General features: G+C 38.3%; 1 protein-coding gene across 6 annotated transcripts in view; it reads right to left on the reverse strand.

Moving 5' to 3' along the window:
- The window catches only part of PCNX1 (pecanex 1), a 197405-nt gene that overhangs the window by 131320 nt on the left and 43233 nt on the right, over positions 1-22852 (reverse strand). For all 6 annotated transcript variants that reach the window (XM_036913325.2, XM_036913324.2, XM_036913329.2 and 3 more), the window contains exon 2: positions 17140-17348. In XM_036913325.2, the coding sequence (XP_036769220.2) occupies positions 17140-17348 (209 nt within the window). The remainder of the gene's footprint in view (positions 1-17139; positions 17349-22852) is intronic.

Raw genomic sequence — 22852 nt, forward strand, 5'->3', positions numbered from 1 at the left:
CACTTCTCCAAAACAGAAATACAGATGGCCAACAGACACATGAAATGATGCTCCACATCGCTAGTCATCAGAGAAATGCAAATTAAAACCACAATGAGATATCACCTCACACCAGTAAGGATCGCCACCATCAAAAAGACAAACAACAACAAATGTTGGCAAGGTTGTGGAGAAAAGGGAACCCTCCTACACTGCTGGTGGGAATGTAAATTAGTTCAACCATTGTGGAAAGCAGTATGGAGGTTCCTCAAAATGCTCAAAATAGACTTAAGATTTGACCCAGGAATTCCACTCCTAGGAATTTACCCTAAGAATGCAGCACTCCAGTTTGCAAAAGACAGATGCACCCCTATGTTTATCGCAGCACTATTTACAATAGCCAAGAATTGGAAGCAACCTAAGTGTCCATCAGTAGATGAATGGATAAAGAAGATGTGGTACATATATACAATGGAATATTATTCAGCCATAAGAAGAAAACAAATCCTACCATTTGCAACAACATGGACGGGGCTAGAGGGTATTATGCTCAGTGAAATAAGCCAAGCAGAGAAAGAGAAATACCAAATGATTTCACTCATCTGTGGAGTATAAGAACAAAGGAAAAACTGAAGGAACAAAACAGCAGCAGAATCACAGAACCCAAGAATGGACTAACAGGTACCAAAGGGAAAGGGACTAGGGAGGATGGGGGGTAGGGAGGGATAAGGGGGGGGGAAAAAAAGGGGGTATTATGATTAGCATGCATAATGGGGGGGTGGGAGAAAGGGGAGGGCTGTATAACACAGAGAAGACAAGTAGTGACTCTACAACATTTTGCTATGCTGATGGACAGTGACTGTAAAAGGGTTTGTGGGGGGCACCTGGTATAGGGGAGAGCCTAGTAAACATAATATTCTTCATGTAATTGTAGATTAATGATAAAAAAAAAAGAAAGAAAGAAAAGGGGGATTACTCCCTGATAGGATAAAACTAACTGCAAATCACCGATTTAATGCATGCTTTAAATATCCTTAATTTTGGAAGGGTGTCAGATGATCAGCTATGGAAGTACATTTTTCTGATAATATTCCTTTCTCTTAAAAAAAAGAAAAAAAAAAGCAGTTCCTATGTGGTGATCTCCAATAAGTTCTTCACAATGGTATAAAGGGCATATCAAAGCGTGGGCAAAGGGTTTGTTTGTGTTTACACAGAGGATCAAAGCCTAATTTGGCTACCCAGAAAACGAATTAAGATACGATATGAAGAAGAACTTCCAACATCAACATTCTCTGGAAGAGTCATTCCAGAAGATAATCATCAAAAAACTTCAACAAAGATCCAGGAGATGCTGCAGTTGTAGCGGCATTCATCCCACCAGTTCCTGGACTTGCCATTGGAATGAAGAAGGAGAAATCTAAGCTGGCCTGTGCATACAGTAAAACAACAAATTTGACTGGATCTATACTGTCGGAACTCAACCAAGAATTAGGAGAAGTGCGAGTTGCAGCGCTCCAAAATCTTGCGACTATAGACTATCTATTGTTAAAAGAACATATGGGATGTGAACAGTTCCCAGGAATGTGTTGTTTTAATTTGTCTTATTTTTCTCAAACTATTCAAATTCAGTTAGACAATATCCATCATATCATTGACAAGTTTTCACAAATGCCTAGGGTGCCTAACTGGTTTTCTTGGTTTCACTGGATATGGCTGGTAATTGTAGGTCTGCTTTGGTTATGTAGCTGTATTCCTATTATGTTAATGTGTGCACGCAATTTAATTAGTAGTTTAAATCCTGTACATGCTTCTGTTGCACTACAAGAAGGTATGTCAAAGAAATAATCGATCTTCCCATGTTTTCTTCCGTCTGCTACTTCTATAGCTTTTCTTCTTCCTTCCTAATTACAACCCTTAAGTAGAACTCGTGCCTCATATCCAAATTACCGAGTATCATAATTCTTCCAAGTGGTAAAGATACCTCCAGACAAATGCTGGGCATAGAAGCCACAGGGCATAAATCTGCAAAGAAGTAAACAGCTAACCTTTTCAAACAATATTGCTTCTCTCTCAGTAACCAACTTTACATTTCCCTGTATGGCCCCGAAAGATGACTGGTTAGCCAGAGACAGGTAAGATTCCTCAAGGGAGGAACAACCTAAGACAGGCACAGTCGCAGGGGGGCCATCAGGTGAGAAATTGGGGATCAACAGAGGTGAGGCTTAGAACCTCACCCCCCCTGTTTTGAGAGAAATCTTCTGCATCCGTGAATGTTTTGTTGCCCTTGTCTAGCTTGGATTAATACTTAGTCTATAGGCACACACCTGATCATCTACATTTGCCCTCTTACAGCACTAAACTATGTTTTCTACCTTTATCTTGCATCTACCTACCACTTCAGCATTTTATTTAAAAAAATAGTAATAATAATAATAATAATAATAAGGGAGAAATGTGGGATTTACATATAAATCAAGTATAAAAATCGAACGAATAATCATATTTGACCTGATTGTTTATAGTTCATGATGCGTGATCAAAACCGAAAGTTTCTGTGATATGACTGCCCTTGCACTGTTCACCATTTAAGAACTTATTCACTATGTAAGAACTTGTTCACCATGTAAGAACTTGTTTATTATGCTTTAGAAGATTGGAGACTGTTGAGAATTAGGCTTCGGGTTGATTAATGATTGTGCATTGAGTCCCCTATACAGAATTTTATTGTTGTTAACAACCATCGGATCAATAAATATGAGAGATGTCCTCTCAAAAACAAAATCTCGGGGGGGGCGGAAGATGGCGGCGTGAGTAGAGCAGCGGAAATCTCCTCCCAAAACAGCATATATCTATGAAAATATAACAAAGACAACCCTTCCTAGAATAAAGACCAGAGGACACAGGACAATATCCAGACCACATCCACACCTGAGAGAACCCAGCGCCTTGCGAAGGGGGTAAGATACAAGCCCCGGCCCCGCGGGAGCCGAGCGCCCCTCCCCCCAGCTCCCGGCGGGAGAAGAGCAGGCAGAGCGGGAGGGAGACGGAGCCCAGGGCTGCCGAACACCCAGCCCCAGCCATCCGGGCCAGAGTGCAGGGCCCTCGATACTGGGAAAACAGGGCAGCAAGAACAGTGAGCAGGCACTGGAGGCTGGGCGACAGAGGACATAAGAAAAGCGCGCGACCATTTTTTTTTTTTTGCTTTTTTGCTGCTTTGTTTTGGCGAGCGCTTTTTGGAAGTCTTAAAGGGACAGGGACCCCAATATTAGGGAAACAGGGCAGAAAGACCAGTGAACAGAGGCCTGAGGCTGGCACCGGAGAATAAAGAAAAACGAACGACCACCTTTTTTTTTTAATTAAAAAAAATTTTTTTTTTTTTTAATTAAAAAAATTTTTTTTCTTGTTTTTTTTGTGGTCGTTGTTTTGTTTTGGCGGGTGCTTTTTGGAAGTCTTAAAGGGGCAGGGCAGGCCACTTAATCCAGAGGTAGGGAATCCGGGATCACTGGGCACCCTAACCCCTGGGCTGCAGGGAGCAGGGAGGCCCCTTACGGAGATAAATAGCCTCCCAGCAGCTCCTGCTCCAACGCGACTCCACCATTTTGGAGTAGCTGCCCGAGCCAGGCCACGCCCACAGCAACAGCGGAGATTAACTCCATAGCAGCCGGGCAGGAAGCAGAAACCCTGTCTGCGCGCAGCTGCGCAGCACAAGCCACTAGAGGCCGCTGTTCTCCCAGGAGAGGAGGGCCACAAACCAACAAGAAAGGAAGTCCTTCCAGCCGTCACTCGTCCCAGTTCTGCAGACTATTCCTATCACCATGAAAAGGCAAAGCTACAGGCAGACAAAGATCACAGAGACAACACCAGAGAAGGAGACAGACCTAACCAGTCTTCCTGACAAAGAATTCAAAATAAGAATCATAAACATGCTGACAGAGATGCAGAGAAATACACAAGAAAATGGGATGAAGTCCGGAAAGAGATCACAGATGCCAGAAAGGAGATCGCAGAAATGAGACAAACTCTGGAAGGGTTTATAAGCAGAATGGATAGAATGCAAGAGGCCATTGATGGAATTGAAATCAGAGAACAGGAACGCATAGAAGCTGACATAGAGAGAGACAAAAGGATCTCCAGGAATGAAACAATATTAAGAGAACTGTGTGACCAATCTAAAAGGAGCAATATCCGTATTATAGGGGTCCCAGAAGAAGAAGAGAGAGGCAAAGAGATGGAAAGTATCTTAGAAGAAATAATTGCTGAAAACTTCCCCACACTGGGGGAGGAAGTAATCAAACAGACCACGGAAATACACAGAACCCCCAACAGAAAGGATCCAAGAAGGGCAACACCAAGACACATAATAATTAAAATGGCAAAGATCAAGGACAAGGAAAGAGTGTTAAAGTCAGCTAGAGAGAAAAAGGTCACCTATAAAGGGAAACCCATCAGGCTAACGTCAGATTTCTCAACAGAAACCCTACAGGCCAGAAGAGAATGGCATGATATATTTAATACAATGAAACAGAAGGGCCTTGAACCAAGGATACTGTATCCAGCACGACTATCATTCAAATATCACGGTGGGATTAAACAATTCCCAGACAAACAAAAGCTGAGGGAATTTGCTTTCCACAAACCACCTCTACAGAACATCTTACAGGGACTGCTCTAGATGGGAGCACTCCTAGAAAGAGCACAGCACAAAACACCCAACATATGAAGAATCGAGGAGGAGGAACAAGAAGGGAGAGAAGAAAAGAATCTCCAGACAGTGTATATAACAGCTCAATAAGCGAGCTAAGTTAGGCAGTAAGATACTAAAGAGGCTAACCTTGAACCTTTGGTAACCACGAATTTAAAGCCTGCAATGGCAATAAGTACATATCTTTCAATAGTCACCCTAAATGTTAATGGGTTGAATGCACCAATCAAAAGACACAGAGTAACAGAATGGATAAAAAAGCAAGACCCATCTATATGCTGCTTACAAGAAACTCACCTCAAACCCAAAGACATGTACAGACTAAAAGTCAAGGGATGGAAAAACATATTTCAAGCAAACAACAGTGAGAAGAAAGCAGGGGTTGCAGTACTAATATCAGACAAAATAGACTTCAAAACAAAGAAAGTAACAAGAGATAAAGAAGGACACTACATAATGATAAAGGGCTCAGTCAAACAAGAGGATATAACCATTCTAAATATATATGCACCCAACACAGGAGCACCAGCATATGTGAAACAAATACTAACAGAACTAAAGGGGGATATAGACTGCAATGCATTCATTCTAGGAGACTTCAACACACCACTCACCCCAAAGGATAGATCCACTGGGCAGAAAATAAGTAAGGACACGGAAGCACTGAACAACACAGTAGAGCAGATGGACCTAATAGACATCTATAGAACTCTACATCCAAAAGCAGCGGGATATACATTCTTCTCAAGTGCACATGGAACATTCTCCAGAATAGACCACATACTAGGCCACAAAAAGAGCCTCAGAAAATTCCAAAAGATTGAAATCCTACCAACCAACTTTTCAGACCACAAAGGCATAAAACTAGAAATAAACTGTACAAAGAAAGCAAAGAGGCTCACGAACACATGGAGGCTTAACAACACGCTCCTAAATAATCAATGGATCAATGACCAAATCAAAATGGAGATCCAGCAACATATGGAAACAAATGACCACAACAACACTAAGCCCCAACTTCTGTGGGACACAGCAAAAGCAGTCTTAAGAGGAAAGTATATAGCAATCCAAGCATATTTAAAAAAGGAAGAGCAATCCCAAATGAATGGTCTAATGTCACAATTATCAAAATTGGAAAAAGAAGAACAGATGAGGCCTAAGGTCAGCAGAAGGAGGGACATAATAAAGATCAGAGAAGAAATAAATAAAATTGAGAAGAATAAAACAATAGCAAAAATCAATGAAACCAAGAGCTGGTTCTTTGAGAAAATAAACAAAATAGATAAGCCTCTAGCCAGACTTATTAAGAAGAAAAGAGAGTCAACACAAATCAACAGTATCAGAAACGAGAAAGGAAAAATCACAACGGACCCCACGGAAATGCAAAGAATTATTGGAGAATACTATGAAAACCTATATGCTAACAAGCTGGGAAACCTAGGAGAAATGGACAACTTCCTAGAAAAATATAACCTTCCAAGATTGACCCAGGAAGAAACAGAAAATCTAAACAGACCAATTACCAGCAACGAAATTGAAGAGGTAATCAAAAAACTACCAAAGAACAAAACCCCCGGGCCAGATGGATTTACCTCGGAATTTTATCAGACATACAGGGAAGACATAATACCCATTCTCCTTAAAGTTTTCCAAAAAATAGAGGAGGAGGGGATACTCCCAAACTCATTCTATGAAGCTAACATCACCCTAATACCAAAACCAGGCAAAGACCCCACCAAAAAAGAAAACTACAGACCAATATCCCTGATGAACGTAGATGCAAAAATACTCAACAAAATATTAGCAAACCGAATTCAAAAATACATCAAAAGGATCATACACCATGACCAAGTGGGATTCATTCCAGGGATGCAAGGATGGTACAACATTCGAAAGTCCATCAACATCATCCACCACATCAACAAAAAGAAAGACAAAAACCACACGATCATCTCCATAGATGCTGAAAAAGCATTTGACAAAGTTCAACATCCATTCATGTTAAAAACTCTCAGCAAAATGGGAATAGAGGGCAAGTACCTCAACATAATAAAGGCCATCTATGATAAACCCACAGCCAACATTATATTGAACAGCGAGAAGCTGAAAGCATTTCCTCTGAGATCGGGAACTAGACAGGGGTGCCCACTCTCTCCACTGTTATTTAACATAGTACTGGAGGTCCTAGCCACGGCAATCAGACAAAATAAAGAAATACAAGGAATCCAGATTGGTAAAGAAGAAGTTAAACTGTCACTATTTGCAGATGACATGATACTGTACATAAAAAACCCTAAAGACTCCACCCCAAAACTACTAGAACTGATATCGGAATACAGCAAAGTTGCAGGATACAAAATCAACACACAGAAATCTGTGGCTTTCCTATATACTAACAATGAACCAACAGAGAGAGAAATCAGGAAAACAACTCCATTTACAATTGCATCAAAAAAAATAAAATACCTAGGAATAAACCTAACCAAAGAAGTGAAAGACTTATACTCTGAAAACTACAAGTCACTCTTAAGAGAAATTAAAGGGGACACTAACAGATGGAAACTCATCCCATGCTCGTGGCTAGGAAGAATTAATATCGTTAAAATGGCCATCCTGCCCAAAGCAATATACAGATTTGATGCAATCCCTATGAAACTACCAGCAACATTCTTCAATGAACTGGAACAAATAATTCAAAAATTCATATGGAAACACCAAAGACCCCGAATAGCCAAAGCAATCCTGAGAAAGAAGAATAAAGTAGGGGGGATCTCACTCCCCAACTTCAAGCTCTACTATAAAGCCATAGTAATCAAGACAATTTGGTACTGGCACAAGAGCAGAGCCACAGACCAATGGAACAGACTAGAGAATCCAGACATTAACCCAGACATATATGGTCAATTAATATTTGATAAAGGAGCCATGGACATACAATGGCGAAATGACAGTCTCTTCAACAGGTGGTGCTGGCAAAACTGGACAGCTACATGTAGGAGAATGAAACTGGACCATTGTCTAACCCCATATACAAAAGTAAACTCAAAATGGATCAAAGACCTGAATGTAAGCCATGAAACCATTAAACTCTTGGAAGAAAACATAGGCGAAAACCTCTTAGACATAAACATGAGTGACCTCTTCTTGAACATATCTCCCCGGGCAAGGAAAACAACAGCAAAAATGAGTAAGTGGGACTATATTAAGCTGAAAAGCTTCTGTACAGCAAAAGACACCATCAATAGAACAAGAAGGATCCCTACAGTATGGGAGAATATATTTGAAAATGACACATCCGATAAAGGCTTGACGTCCAGAATATATAAGGAGCTCTCACGCCTCAACAAACAAAAAACAAATAACCCAATTAAAAAATGGGCAGAGGAACTGAACAGACGGTTCTCCAAAAAAGAAATACAGATGGCCAACAGACACATGAAAAGATGCTCCACATCGCTAATTATCAGAGAAATGCAAATTAAAACTACAATGAGGTATCACCTCACACCAGTAAGGATGGCTGCCATCCAAAAGACAAACAACAACAAATGTTGGCGAGGCTGTGGAGAAAGGGGAACCCTCCTACACTGCTGGTGGGAATGTAAGTTAGTTCAACCATTGTGGAAAGCAGTATGGAGGTACATCAAAATGCTCAAAACAGACTTACCATTTGACCCAGGAATTGCACTCCTAGGAATTTACCCTAAGAATGCAGCAATCAAGTTTGAGAAAGACAGATGCACCCCTATGTTTATTGCAGCACTATTTACAATAGCCAAGAATTGGAAGCAACCTAAATGTCCATCAATAGATGAATGGATAAAGAAGATGTGGTACATATATACAATGGAATATTATTCAGCCATAAGAAGAAAACAAATCCTACCATTTGCAACAACATGGACGGGGCTAGAGGGTATTATGCTCAGTGAAATAAGCCAAGCAGAGAAAGAGAAATACCAAATGATTTCACTCATCTGTGGAGTATAAGAACAAAGGAAAAACTGAAGGAACAAAACAGCAGCAGAATCACAGAACCCAAGAATGGACTAACAGGTACCAAGGGGAAAGGGACTGGGGAGGATGGGTGGGTAGGGAGGGATAAGGGGGGGAGAAGTAGGGGGGTATTAAGATTAACATGCATGGGGGGGTAGGAGAAAAGGGAGGGCTGTACAACACAGAGAAGGCAAGTAGTGATTCTACAACATTTTGCTATGCTGATGGACAGTGACTGTAAAGGGGTTTATAGGGGAGACCTGGTATAGGGGAGAGCCTAGTAAACATAATATTCGTCATGTAAGTGTAGATTAGTGATAGCAAAAAAAAAAAAAAAAAAAAAAAGGGCAGTTCCTGTGTGGTAACCTCCAACGAGTTCTACACAAGGGTATAAAGGGCATATAAAAGTGTAGGCAAAGGGTCTGTTTGTGTTTATACAGAGGATCAAAGCCTAATTGGGCTACCCCGAAAATGAACTAAGATACGATATGAAAAAGAACTTCCAACATCTGCACCCTCTGGAAGACTCATGCCAGAAGATGATCATCAAAAAACCCCAACAAAGATCCACGCACTGCTACAGCTGTAGATGCACTCATCCCACCAGTTCCTGGTCCTGCCATGGGAATGAGGAAGGAGATATCTAAGCTGGCCTGTGCATACAGTAAAACAACAAAATTGGACTGGATCTATACTGTTGGAACTCAACCAAGAATTTGGAGAAGTGCAAATTGTAGCGCTCCAAAGTCTTACAACTACAAACTATTTATTGTTAAAAGAACATATGGCATGTGAACAGTCCCCAGGAATGGGTTGTTTTAATTTGTCTGATTTCTCTCAGACTGTTCAAGTTCATTTGGACAATATCCACCGTATCATAGATAAGTTTTCACAAATGCCTAAGGTGCCTAACTGGTTTTCTTGGTTTCACTGCAGATGGCTGGTAATTACAGATATGCTTTGGTTATGTAACTATACTCCTATTATGTTAATGTGTGTGTGCAATTTAAGTAGTAGCTTAAAACCTATACATGCTGAAGTTACTCTACAAGAAGATATATCAAAGAAATAACCAATCTTCCCATGTTTTCTTCCGCCTGCTACTTCTATAGCTTTTCTTCTTCCTTCCTAATTACAACCCTTAAATAGAATTCGTGCCTCATATCAAATTTACCGAGTATCATAATTCTTCCAAGTGGTAAAGATACCTCAAGACAAATGCTGGGCATAGAAGCCACAGGGCATAAATATGCAAAGAAGTAAAAAGCTAACTTTTTCAAACAATAAGGCTTCTCTCTCACTTACCAACTTCACATTTCCCTGTATGGCCCCGGAAGATGACTGGTTAGCCAGAGACGGGTAAGATTCCTCAAGGGAGGAACAACCTAAGACAGGCACAGTCGCAGGGGGGCCATCAGGTGAGAAATTGGGGATCAACAGAGGTGAGGCTTAGAACCTCACCCCCCCGTTCTGAGAGAAATCTTCTGCATACGTGGATGTTTTATTGCCCTGGTCTAGCTTGGATTAACACATAGTCTACAGGCACACACCTGATCATCTACATGTGCTCTCTTACAACACTAAACTATGTTTTCTACCTTTATCTTGTATCTACCTACCACTTCAGCATTTTATTAAAAATAATAATAAAGAGAGAAATGTGGTATCCACATATAAATCAAGTATAAAAACCAAATGAGTATTCATATTTGAACTGACTGTTTATAGTTCATAATGCATGAGCAAAACCGAAAGTTTCTGTGATGACTGCCCTTGTACTGTTCACTATGTAACTTATTCATTATGTAAGAATTTGTTCTACATGTAAAAACTTGTTTGTTATGCCTCAGAAGATTGGAGACTGACAAAAATTAGGCTTGGGGTGGAATAATGATTGTGCATTGAGCATTGACTCCCCTATACAGAATTTTATTGTCGTTAACAACCATTTGATCAATAAATATGAGAGATGCCCTCACAAAAAAAAAAAAAAAAAAAAAGGACAGACTTCCAATGGTAAAATAAATTAGTAACCGGGATGTAAGGTATAGCATAAGGAATATAGTCAAGATATTGTAACAGCCTGGTAGGGTGATAGCTGGAACCTAGAATTATGTATATAAATGTTCTACCACTGTGTTGTACACTTGAAACTCATGTAATGTAATACTGTGTGTCAACTACCCTTCAATAAAAAATAATTATTAAAAAAAATAAAATAAAATCTCATAGACATAAACATGAGTGACTTCTTCATGAACATATCTCCCCGGGCAAGGGAAACAAAAGCAAAAATGAACAAGTGGGACTATATCAAGTTGAAAAGCTTCTGTACAGCAAAGAACACCATCAATAAAACAAAAAGGTACCCTACAGTATGGGAGAATATATTCATAAATGAAAGATCCGATAAAGGGTTGATATCCAAAATATAGAGAGCTCAAACACCTCTACAAACAAAAAGCAAATAATCCAATTTAAAAATGGGCAGAGGAGCTGAACAGACAGTTCTCCAAAGAAGAAATTCAGATGGCCAACAGACACATGAAAAGATGCTCCACATCGTTAGTCATCAGAGAAATGCAAATTAAAACCACAATGAGATATCACCTCACACCAGTAAGGATCGCCACTATCAAAAAGACAAATAACCACAAATGTTGGCAAGGTTGTGGAGAAAGGGGAACCCTCCTACACTGCTGGTGGGAATGCAAATTAGTTCAACCATTGTGGAAAGCAGTATGGAGGTTCCTCAAAAAGCTCAAAATAGAAATACCATTTGACCCAGGAAATCCACTTCTAGGAATTTACCCTAAGAATGCAGCACTCAAGTTTGAAAAAGACAGATGCACCCCTATGTTAATCGCAGCACTACTTACAATAGCCAAGAAATGGAAGCAACCTAAGTGTCCATCAATAGATGAATGGATAAAGAAGAGGTGGTACATATACACAATTGAATATTATTCAGCCATAAGAAGAAAACAAATCCTACCATTTGCAACAACATGGATGGAGCTAGAGGGTGTTATGCTCAGTGAAAAGAGCCAGGCGGAGAAAGACAAGTACCAAATGATTTCACTCATATGTGGAGTATAAGAACAAAGAAAAACTGAAGGAACAAAACAGCAGCAGAATCACAGAACCCAAGAATGGACTAACGGTTACCAAAGGGAAAGGGACTGGGCAGGAGGGGTGGGAAGGGAGGGCTAAGGGCAGGGAAATAGAAAGGGGGCCTTACGATTAGCATGTATAATGTGGGGGGGGCATAGGGTGGGATGTGCAACACAGAGAAGACAAGTAGTGAGTCTACAGCATCTTACTATGCTGATGGACAGTGACTGTAATGGGGTTTGTTGGGGGGGACTTGGTGAAGGGGGGAGTCTAGTAACCATAATGTTCTCCATGTAATTATAGATTAATGATTAAAAAAAACAGATAGTATAAACAAAAAGACAGATATCAGTGGTTTAGAAAACAAAGCCCTGAAACTAACGTAAGTATATATAAATATGAAACACAAAAAATAAAGCATTTATAATTACTGGGGGAAAGACCTATACCAGGAAAACAACAAGACACTCTTAGGAGAAATTAAAAAGGACACTAATAACTGAAAATTTATCCCATGCTCTTGGGTGGGAAGAATTAATATTGTCAAAATGGCTATCCTGCCTAAAGCAATCTACAGATTCAATGCAATCCCTGTCAAAATACTGACAGCATTCAACAAACTGGAACAAATAGTTCTAAAATTCATATGGAACCACAAAAGACCCCGAATAGCCAAAGCAATCATGAGAAGGAAGAATAAAACAGGGGGGATCTCACTTCCCAACTTCAAGCTCTACTACAAAGCGACAGTGATCAAGACAATTTGATTTCGTACTGCACAAGAACAGACCCATAGACCAGTGGAACAGAATAGAGAGTCCAGATATTAACCCAAGCATATAGGGTCAATTAATATACAATAAAGGAGCCATGGATATACAATGGGGAAATGACAGCCTATTCAACAGCTGGTGTTGGCAAAACTGGACAGCTACATGTAAGAGAATGAAACTGGATTACTGTCTAATTCTATACACAAAAGTAAACTCGAAATGGATCAAAGACCTGAATGTAAGTCATGAAAGCATAAAACTCACAGAAGAAAACATAGGCAAAACTCTCTTGAATATAAACGTGAGCAACTTCTTCAGGAACATATCTCCCCTGGCAAGGGAAACAAAAGCAAAAATGAACAAGTGGGACTATATCAAGCTGAAAAGCTTCTGTACAGCAAAGGACACCACCAAGAGAACAAAAAGGCATCCTACAGTATGGAAGAAAATATTCATAAATGTCATATCTGATAAAGGGTTGACATACAAAATATATAAAGAGCTTACGCACCTCAACAAAAAGCAAACAATCCAATGAAAAAATGGGCAGAGGATTTGAACAGACACTTCTCCAAAGAAGAAATTCAGATGGCCAATAGGCACATGAAAAGATGTTCCACATCACTAATCATCGGAGAAATGCAAATTAAAACTACAATGAGACATCACCTCACACCAGTTAGAATGGCCAATATTGGCGAGGATGTGGAGAAAGGGGAACCCTTCTACACTGCTGGTGGGAATGTAAATTAGCTCAACGATTGTGGAAAGCAGTATGGAGGTTCCTATAAAAACTCAAAATAGAAATACCATTTGACCCAGGAATTCCACTCCTAGGAATTTACCCTAAGAATGCAGGAGCCTAGTTTCAAAAAGACATATGCATCCCTATGTTTATCACAGCACTATTTACAACAGCAGGAAATGGAAGCAACCTAAGTGTCCATCAGTAGATGAATGGATAAAGAAGATGTGGTACATATACACAATGGAATATTATTCAGCCATAAGAAGAAAACAAATCCTACCATTTGCAACAACATGGATGGAGCTAGAGGGTATTACGCTCAGTGAAATAAGCCAGGCAGAGAAAGACAGGTACCAAATGATTTCACTCATCTATGGAGTATAAGAACAAAGCAAACACTGAAGGAATGGAACAGCAGCAAATCACAGAACCCAAGAATGGACTAACAGTTACCAAAGGGAAAGGGACTGGGGAGGATGAGTGGGAGGGGAGGGATAAGGGGAATAAGGAGCATTACGATTAGCACAGATAATGTAGGGGGTGGGGGCACAGGGAAGACAGTAAAGCACAGAGAAGACAAGTAGTGACTCTACAGCATCTTACTATGCTGATGGACAGTGACTGTAATGGGGTATGTGGTGCGGACTTGATAATGGGGTGAATCTAGTAACCACGATGTTGCTCATGTAATTGTAAATTAATGATACCAAAAAAAAAAAAAAATACTAGGGGAAAAATGCTTTATTCACTCAACAGTGTTGGGACTAATAAACCTTAAAAAAAAAGTTTACATGTTTTCAGACTGGCTACAATCTAAAAATGAAAAACAAAATGATAAAAATACTGAAAGCAGACACAGGGAAAAGAAAAAAAAGTCTTACAAAACTTGATATCAAAGACAGAACTAATAAAATATTCAGAGTACACCATACAAAATAAATTGTGGCATATAAATTAATAAAATGCCATAAACTGAGGAAAAGTATTTGAAACAGAAGATAAAGTTCATCTTTCATAATTATCTTCTCCAAATCAATAGCAAAAACTAACCACCCATAGAAAACTATACAGTTCACAAAATAACAGATGTAAGGGGCAATAACACAAGAGAAATACCTCTACTTCACTTGTAATTCAAAAACTGGAAAATTAAATTATAAGATTTCTATCAGAGTTTAAAATGCTAAATACTCATCATAGTCAAAAGTGAAAAATAAAACTACTGCTTATGGTAATGAAGGTAAAATCTTTGGGATTTAGTAATTTATAATGAATAAATTTAGAAATAGGTACACCATCCTAGTCATTCTACCTCTGCTCAATTATGATAAAAATCTAATCATTTAAAATTTAAACATCACAGTCACCTAATATTTAAATTGGAAAATAACTGAAATAATTAAAAACAAGATAATGTGTTATACCCACAGTGCAGAATACTGTGCAGTCACTAAAAGTAATGTCAAAGAAAAAATGTTTTTACTACTAAATATTTCCTAAATACGTATCAGAACCAGACACTGTTTTAGAATTGGGGAATATAATAGTTTGTAAGAAAAACATGGCCTCTACCTTCAAAAAGCTTATAAATGCAAACAAATGATTAAGTAAGATACTTTCAGATAGTGATTAGTGCTATAAACAAAATAATTACAAGGGCAAAATATTTGTTCAATCAACATACTGGATAATCATATTACAAATGGAGAAAAATGTAGTTGAACAGGGATAAACAAAGGCTTTCAATGCCCTGGAAGATAGAAGCATTCATTGCCTGTCTTAAAAGATGAATACCCACTTTATATTATTTATATCTTGATATAAAATATTGATAACCTCAGAGAATATATTTGTAAATGACATATCTGACAAGGGGTTAATATCCAAAATACATAAAGAACTTACACACCTCAAGACCCATAAAGCAAATAACCCAATTAACAAATGGGCAGAGGATATGAAGAGACAGTTCTCCAAAGAAGAAATTCAGATGGCCAACAGGCACATGAAGATGCTCCACATCACTAATCATCAGGGAAATGCAAATTAAGACCACAGTGAGATATCACCTCATACCAGCAAGGATGGCTAGTATTAAAAAGACTAAGAACAACAAATGCTGGCGAGGATGTGGAGAAAGGGGAACCCTCCTACACTGCTGGTGGGAATGTAAGCTAGTTCAACCATTGTGGAAAGCAATATGGAGGTTCCTCAAAAAACTAAAAATAGAAATACCATTTGACCCTGGAATCCCACTCCTTGGAATATACCCAAAGAATACAACTTCTCAGATTCAAAAAGACATATGCACCCCTATGTTTATCACAGCACTTTTTACAATAGCCAAGATATGGAAGCAACCTAAGTGTCCATTAGTAGATGAATGGATAAAGAAGATGTGGTACATATATACAATGGAATACTATTCAGCCATAAGAAAGAAACAAATCCTACCATTTGCAACAACATGGATGGAGCTGCAGGACATTATGCTCAGTGAAATAAGTCAGGCGGAGAAAGACAAATGCCAAATGATTTCCCTCATTTGTGGAGTATAACAATGAAGCAAAACTGAAGGAACAAAATGGCAGGCAGCAGACTCAGAGACTCAAAGAACGAAGTAGTGGTTACCAAAGGGGAGGGGTGTGGGAGGGCGGGTGGGGAAGGAGGGAGAAGGGGACTGAGGGTTACTATGTTTAGTACACATGGTGTGGGGGATCACAGGGAGAACAGTGTATCACAGAGAAGGGACATAGTGGATATCTGGCAACTTGGTGCACTGATGAACAGTGACTGCAATAGGGTATGGGTGGGGACTCGATAATATGGGTGAATGTAGTAACCACATTGTTTTTTCATGTGAAACCTTCATAAGAGTGTGTATCAATCATACCTTAATAAAAAAAAATACTGATAACCTGAAGTATTTCATACAATACTGAGTGGGAACATGGCATAGTGTTTAAAAGCATGGACTTCAGACATGACTCCAGGAAATATTTCATCTTTCTCATTTTAGTTTCCACATCTGTAAGTCAAGGATAATAACAACTTCTATTCATAGAATTGTTTTGAGGATTGTTATATAAGTCAATTGCTCATATAGTTTTAAGGGCTTTATTACTGGTACCTATTATTTCTATTAAGTCACAAAAAGCTTTTGTCTATGGATAAAGTAAATCCTTCTGTCAGAAAGAGAAAGTGGGTGAGGTCAAGGTAATGTGACAGAATGAGACTAAGTGCTGTTGGGGGAATACTTTAAGCAAGATGGGAAAAGAAAGTCTCTGGGAGGAGGTGACATCTACACAGAGCTGAATCCCAAGAGGTCCATTATGCAAAGATCTAGGGAAAGAACAGCTAAGTTTCTAAGTTGAGAATATAAAATTGAAAAATACACTAACTGAAAAATGCAGATTTTAATTAAATGTCAAGTAAAATACTACCACAATTTGCTTAAGATCTACGTACATATTTTATTTAAATGTATAAATAAAAAATTAGTAAGAGTCATACGCTATGCTTATTATTTAAATTGTTTTTCATTGGTTCCAATTTAGGGAGTGACTAACTATTATACAATTGTAACTGTTATAGTTCTAACACATTACTCAGTAATAAGGCCAAGGATACTGATTTAGACCCCCTGATGTGCCAGTTAGTTATGCTGTGGTCGAATGTGACAATCTGTACTTGCCATTGTATTTGTAGTGGTTAAGATCCAATACTGCCTTAAAACCACATACAGAACAGGCAGAACACAATAATCACATGATTGCATACACACATGACCTACATCATTACAAACTGAGTGAAACGGGTTTCCTTACCTTGGTCCATTGCTGTCTTTTCTCCTAGTTGAACAGTTGCCTTGCTCAGCCTTGGCTCTTTGATCTGTGAACTCATTTGCGTTCCTATCTACAACTTCCCCAGCATCAAGTGCTCTGTGGAGTCGATAGTTGACCATCTTCAGAACAATGAAAACAGTGGCTATCACAGGACAATAAACTGCTACTATAATCATGGAAGAAGGAAGGGCCTTTAAGAAAAAAGAAAATACAGGCATTTTAAGATATTTCATATTCATTCAATTAGAAAAATTGGTAACTAAAACAACACATTCACACACAAAGCAACAATGGTTACTAGCACTAAGTTGCAAAATAATAAGACGGCACTGCCCAAAACGGTAAACACCAGCTACATGTAGCTATTGAGTTCTTGAAATAGTCCAAATTGAGATGTGCCCTAAGAATAAAATAACACTGGATTTTAAAGACTCAGTATGGAAAAAAAAAAAAAAAAGAATGTGAAACAGCTCAGTAATTTTTATACTGATTATATGTTGAAATAACATTTATTATATTGGGTTAAATGAAATGTATTAAAACTAATTTCATCTGTTCATCTTTTACTGATTTTTGATGTAGCTGTTAGAAAATTTTAATTTATATATGTTGCTTGCATTACACTTTCATTGATAGCACTGATATAAAGTCCATGCCAAAAGGCTTACAATTCAACTAGAGTTAAGGTATCGTATTACATAGCATGTGAATAAGACAACATTGTGATCCAAGTATATTTAATCCCCGTTTATGTGCTAACTTTTTTTAAGATTGTGTTCTGGAAAATTCCAAGTTGAAACTGTCATAAGACTAGCCTTCGAACTGTGACTGTACAACCAGGCAAGACACAGGAGACAAGCAAAATTCAAAAATGTTTTATTTGAAAATACTTAAATGCTTACAAATTTCAGCCTGCCAAATAAAAAAAAAATTTGAACACAGAACAGAATCAAGCAGTAAGTAAATTAGTAAGTCGGAAGTAAACTGGGTGAGGGGACTACAGACTTATCATACTTGAGGATTCAGTGCTGTGACCTGAGTCCAGGGGTGGCAGGCACAGAGACCCTCCCCACTAAGAAGGCACAGCCTCAGAATCACTGTTGACAGAAACTATAAAATGAGGTTCAACTTATGCCCACTTTCACGAGGAAAAAAATCACTCTGGATGTCTGTAACTCTAGATTTCAATCTCAGTCATCTGAGGACATGGTTCCAAATTTGCTTGGGAAAGTAACCTCAAATTGCTTGAGATGGTGAACTGACAAAATCCTGGTGAACCAGGAAGGTTTAGAATAGAGTTATAAACTTTTTAAAAAGTTATCTGGGAGGGAGAGGGAAAGAGTGTGGGTTAGAAATGGGAAGAAGGAAAAAAATAAATCAAGCCCACAATCTAATACTTCTAAGTTGGGTATGGGCATAATAGATATATATTTGGTATTTTTAAATATTTGGATTAAGAAGCCCTTGATATTAGTGTATCTAAAATATTAACTTGTGATTCCATTTTAAAACGTCATTGACTGACTGACTTAGGCTTATGATTTTAAGTTGAAAATGTATTTAAAATTTCACAAAATCCTTAACTATCTAGGTTAACTTACTAACTAACTAGGTTTAGAAAAAGTAGGTACTTACAAACATTTGTTGGGTACTTAAGCACTTAAAAATAAATACTAAACTTATAAATGCAACTTAAAGTGATCTTATCCTATATTTAAAACCCAAACCTCTTAAAAATAATTATTAAAATGTATTTAATTTACAGTTGGATTTAAAATTCTTATTTATAAATTTAATAAATCTAACATTAATTATTTTTAAAAAGGTGTCCTGAAAAACCTTTTCTGAACAACAAACTCAAATTCACAAAAATTTCTAAGTAAACACACACATATACACTTACAAATACATATACTGCTTAGTGTATTGAAAAAACTTCTGCATGATGCTAGTTTCCATATGGTATGCTCACATAAGAACTAGAATTCTTGGAGATTATTTAGTTCAAGACCTTTATTTCTGGAGAGGAAATTGAGACCTACCTACTATCTTTGAATGACTTAGCCAAAATCACCCATCTTAATAACATCTTAATGACAAAATTAAGCAAGGTTTCTTATGCCTACATCATTGCATGTTTTACTATACACCAACCCCATTTTCAAATGTAATGTGTCAATGAAAAATCAGTCCAGACTTCCATTATTATTCACCATAGTCCATATTAAGGTAAAGATGGTTGATTATATTAAATGGATAGAAAGAAAACAACCTTACCATTACTATACAGAGTGGTAGACAAATTCAGTGAAAATTTTAATGGCCCCTCCAAGTGGAAAAAGATAAAAGAGATTAGTTAATACTGAATGGTATATCATCTCAGCCTCTACAAAAAGAATCAAAGCTTATGAATGCTTAAAACAGATGGAAATAAACTCTCCCTCCTCATTATATTGCTAAGAGTAGTAAATAATTCTGTGCCAGGAATCACACTAAAATGTACAGGACTATAAAGGAAGTACAGAATTTGTTTTAAAAGATTAAGTGCTGAAAAGACTGAAAACAAAATAAAAATTTATGTGTCCATTTCATACAAGAAACAACAGATGATCCAACTTGTACTTTCTACTTAAACCACAAAGATTACACGTTTCCTTTACATTATGTGGTTTAAATGCTTAAGCCCTGCCAGAGGTTACTCTTGGGGTTTTTAGGTGACAGAGGTAAGAGTTTCACTTTTCCCAAATGGAGAAAAAGTACAGGCAGACACTGGGCTGTTGTGTGACTTTAAGTCTGTTCTCTACTCTACTTACATTACTTCACTGGGCTCTCAGCTGATCCCAGCACAGCTGACAATATTAGTATGGGATCATAAACGGATCATAAAACCACCCTGTAACTGTGCCTCTGAACTGATATTACAAGAAATTGTTAAATGGTGTCTGCCTTTATATAGTCCTTTTCTTAAAAGATGAACACTGAAAAGACTGAAAATAAAATAAAAATGTAAGTGTTTATTTCATACTAGAAACTAGTAACAGATGATTAACACTTGCATTTTCTACCCAAACTACAAAGATTACACATCAAATTTACACTACATGGTTTAAGTATTCCTCTTGAGGTTTCCAGGTGGCAGAGGTCCTCTAAAATCAAGCATCAAAAAACAAGAAACTAGTTAGGTCACTTATTCTTCAATTTTATGGATTATATACCAAAAGGACAAACCAAGTAGTAGTTTCTATTTGCTTTTTTCTTTTATTAAATTATTTATCACTACTGTATTTTCAAAGGAAAATTTTCAGACACACTCATAGTCCTATTTATCAACAAGCAGCTCCTGGGAAAAAACTTTTACAAAATAAAACTGTTGTTTCTATTAAAAATACACTTTTTGTATCCCAATCAACAATGAAATTCTAAATTAAAACACCTATTTTTTATTTTTTTGGTAGGTAACTTAAGGTTAACTATGTTCCGTAACAGTACGTTAGAAAGTAGCAGTATTTCCAAAAGGACATGTTTCCTCTTCTTAGATTATATTTTATGCAGAGATCACCTTCAAGTTAATGCTGATGGGAACCAAACAAATTAACTGCTTTCTGATAAAAGCCCATCTAATTTTATCCTCACACAAATGTCTATCTAAGGATAAACTGCTTATATTAGAAAGGGTGGTTTTACTTCTTCCCTTAGATACCACAGACAATGAGAATGAAAATGGTATGGCAGGTGGTACAACACTGACAGACAAACAAGGTTGTCACTAAATAACTGGAAAGTTCACAGCACTACAGGCTCAAGATAAAGGCCTGCAGCCATCACAGGCTTCAAGTCTACTTCTTATACATATTAAACATCTATATACCTTATACATCTTTTGTATTAAGAGGTTCACACACTGTAACAGACAAGCTGGGTATTTTTCAGTTCTACTATGCTATGAATAGTTAACCTCAATTTTTGAGATTTCCTTTTTATGTAGTCATAGTCTGGTATTTGGGACAGTTCAGTCAGAAATCAGTGGTAACTTAAAGATTAACAGAATTATGAATATCACTCATGACTGAAGCCAAGGCTGGAAAAAAAATTTTAACCAATCTCTTAAAATAAACATCATTACTTGTATGCTTGTTTTCCCCCTCCACTATTACCTCATTATTTAAGGAAATATTTACCAAATTTCTGGCACCACAGCCTTGATGGGCATTCAAGCAAACATGAACTGTATATTTTAAGCAAATATTCTTCACATCTTAATTTCTTACACTGAAAAATAGATTAAAGAGTTTAATGTAAAGAACAAAACTTTAAAACTCTTTGAAGAAACATAAAAGGATATTTTTATGACCTTAGGTTATGAAAGATTCCTTAAGCATGAGTCTCAAAGCACACACTATAAAGGACGGATGAATTAAAATTAAGAACTTCTGACTGAGAGATACTACAAATTGAAAGAAAAGAAAGCTACGAACTAGAAGACATATTAAAATGTATCACTATATATGTATATTTGCATGTGCATATGTTATATGTAATATAAAGAATAAATATATCTGAACTATTCCTTCAAAATGTGTTAAGAGGCAAACAAACCAATGAAAATTAAGGACAAGAGACAGACCTTACACAGAAAAAGTAGCCAATAAAATCAACATATGAAAAAAACATGTTCAAATCAAAGTTTATAGAAGACAGAAAAAAGATGGTGGAGTAGGAAGGCAAGGCAGAAACCCCCTCTCACAAACACACCAACAAAGTAACTACAGCAAATACTTTAAATTGAAGAACAGACCACCTACACCTCGGGTAGAAGAGAGGACCACAAAGAAAAGGGTAAAGTGGCAAAGCTGCAGTCAAGCAGGACCAGAGGTGGGAGAGAGACAAACAGATATGGGAAGGGACAGGCACTTAGGAACTCTACAAACCTGGCCCCAGAGATCTGCTCTGGCAACATGAGTCTGCACTGCATTGGGTTCTGGTAGTTAGTGGGGCTGGACACTAGGGGTAACTGGAACACTCTGGGATGCTGACAGTCCAGCTGCTTGTGGAGGACAGACCCACTCTGCTGCTCCACTGAGACCCAAAGCAGAGGCAGCAGTTTTAAAGACTTGCCAGCAGTGGGAGGGGAGCCAGAAGGGTGAGGGTTGGACAGAGGTCTCTCCTCAGAACAAAAGACAGGAGGAGGATACCTCCCCAGCCCTCCCTTGATTGGGAACTCTTGGGAGCCCCAGAAGCTTCATCCCCCTCACTAGCGGCTCAGCCCCAAGGTACTTCTCTGCACACTGCCAGCACACCAGCCCAGTGTGCCTAGCAGCATAAGACTTGGCTGCTTGACAGAAAGAGGGAGGCTCTCCCAGCTTTCTTAGCCATGTCTCAGCCCAACTGGGGAGTCATCTGCAGGAGCCAGCTCTCAGAGCTCCTTCCTATGAATAGAGGTCCAAGCACAGTGCTACGTGTCTCGCTGCTGCCAGGGAGCACCTGTGCAATTCAGTGCTTTGGTGCACCCTGCCAACTCACAACTTGCCACACACTGCCCTGCTCCAGAGATGCACAACTGCCCCACCTACCCTGTTAACCGTGAAGCCCTCACCATTATAATCACTATCTGTGCACTGCAGGCACACAGTAGCTCCACCCGTAACAATCCCAGCAGAAGCTACTGCACTGATCACAAGGGGCCAGCTGAAGAAAA

This window comes from Manis pentadactyla, chromosome 11, assembly GCF_030020395.1.
Source record: "Manis pentadactyla isolate mManPen7 chromosome 11, mManPen7.hap1, whole genome shotgun sequence".
Taxonomy (NCBI): Eukaryota; Metazoa; Chordata; class Mammalia; order Pholidota; family Manidae; genus Manis; species Manis pentadactyla.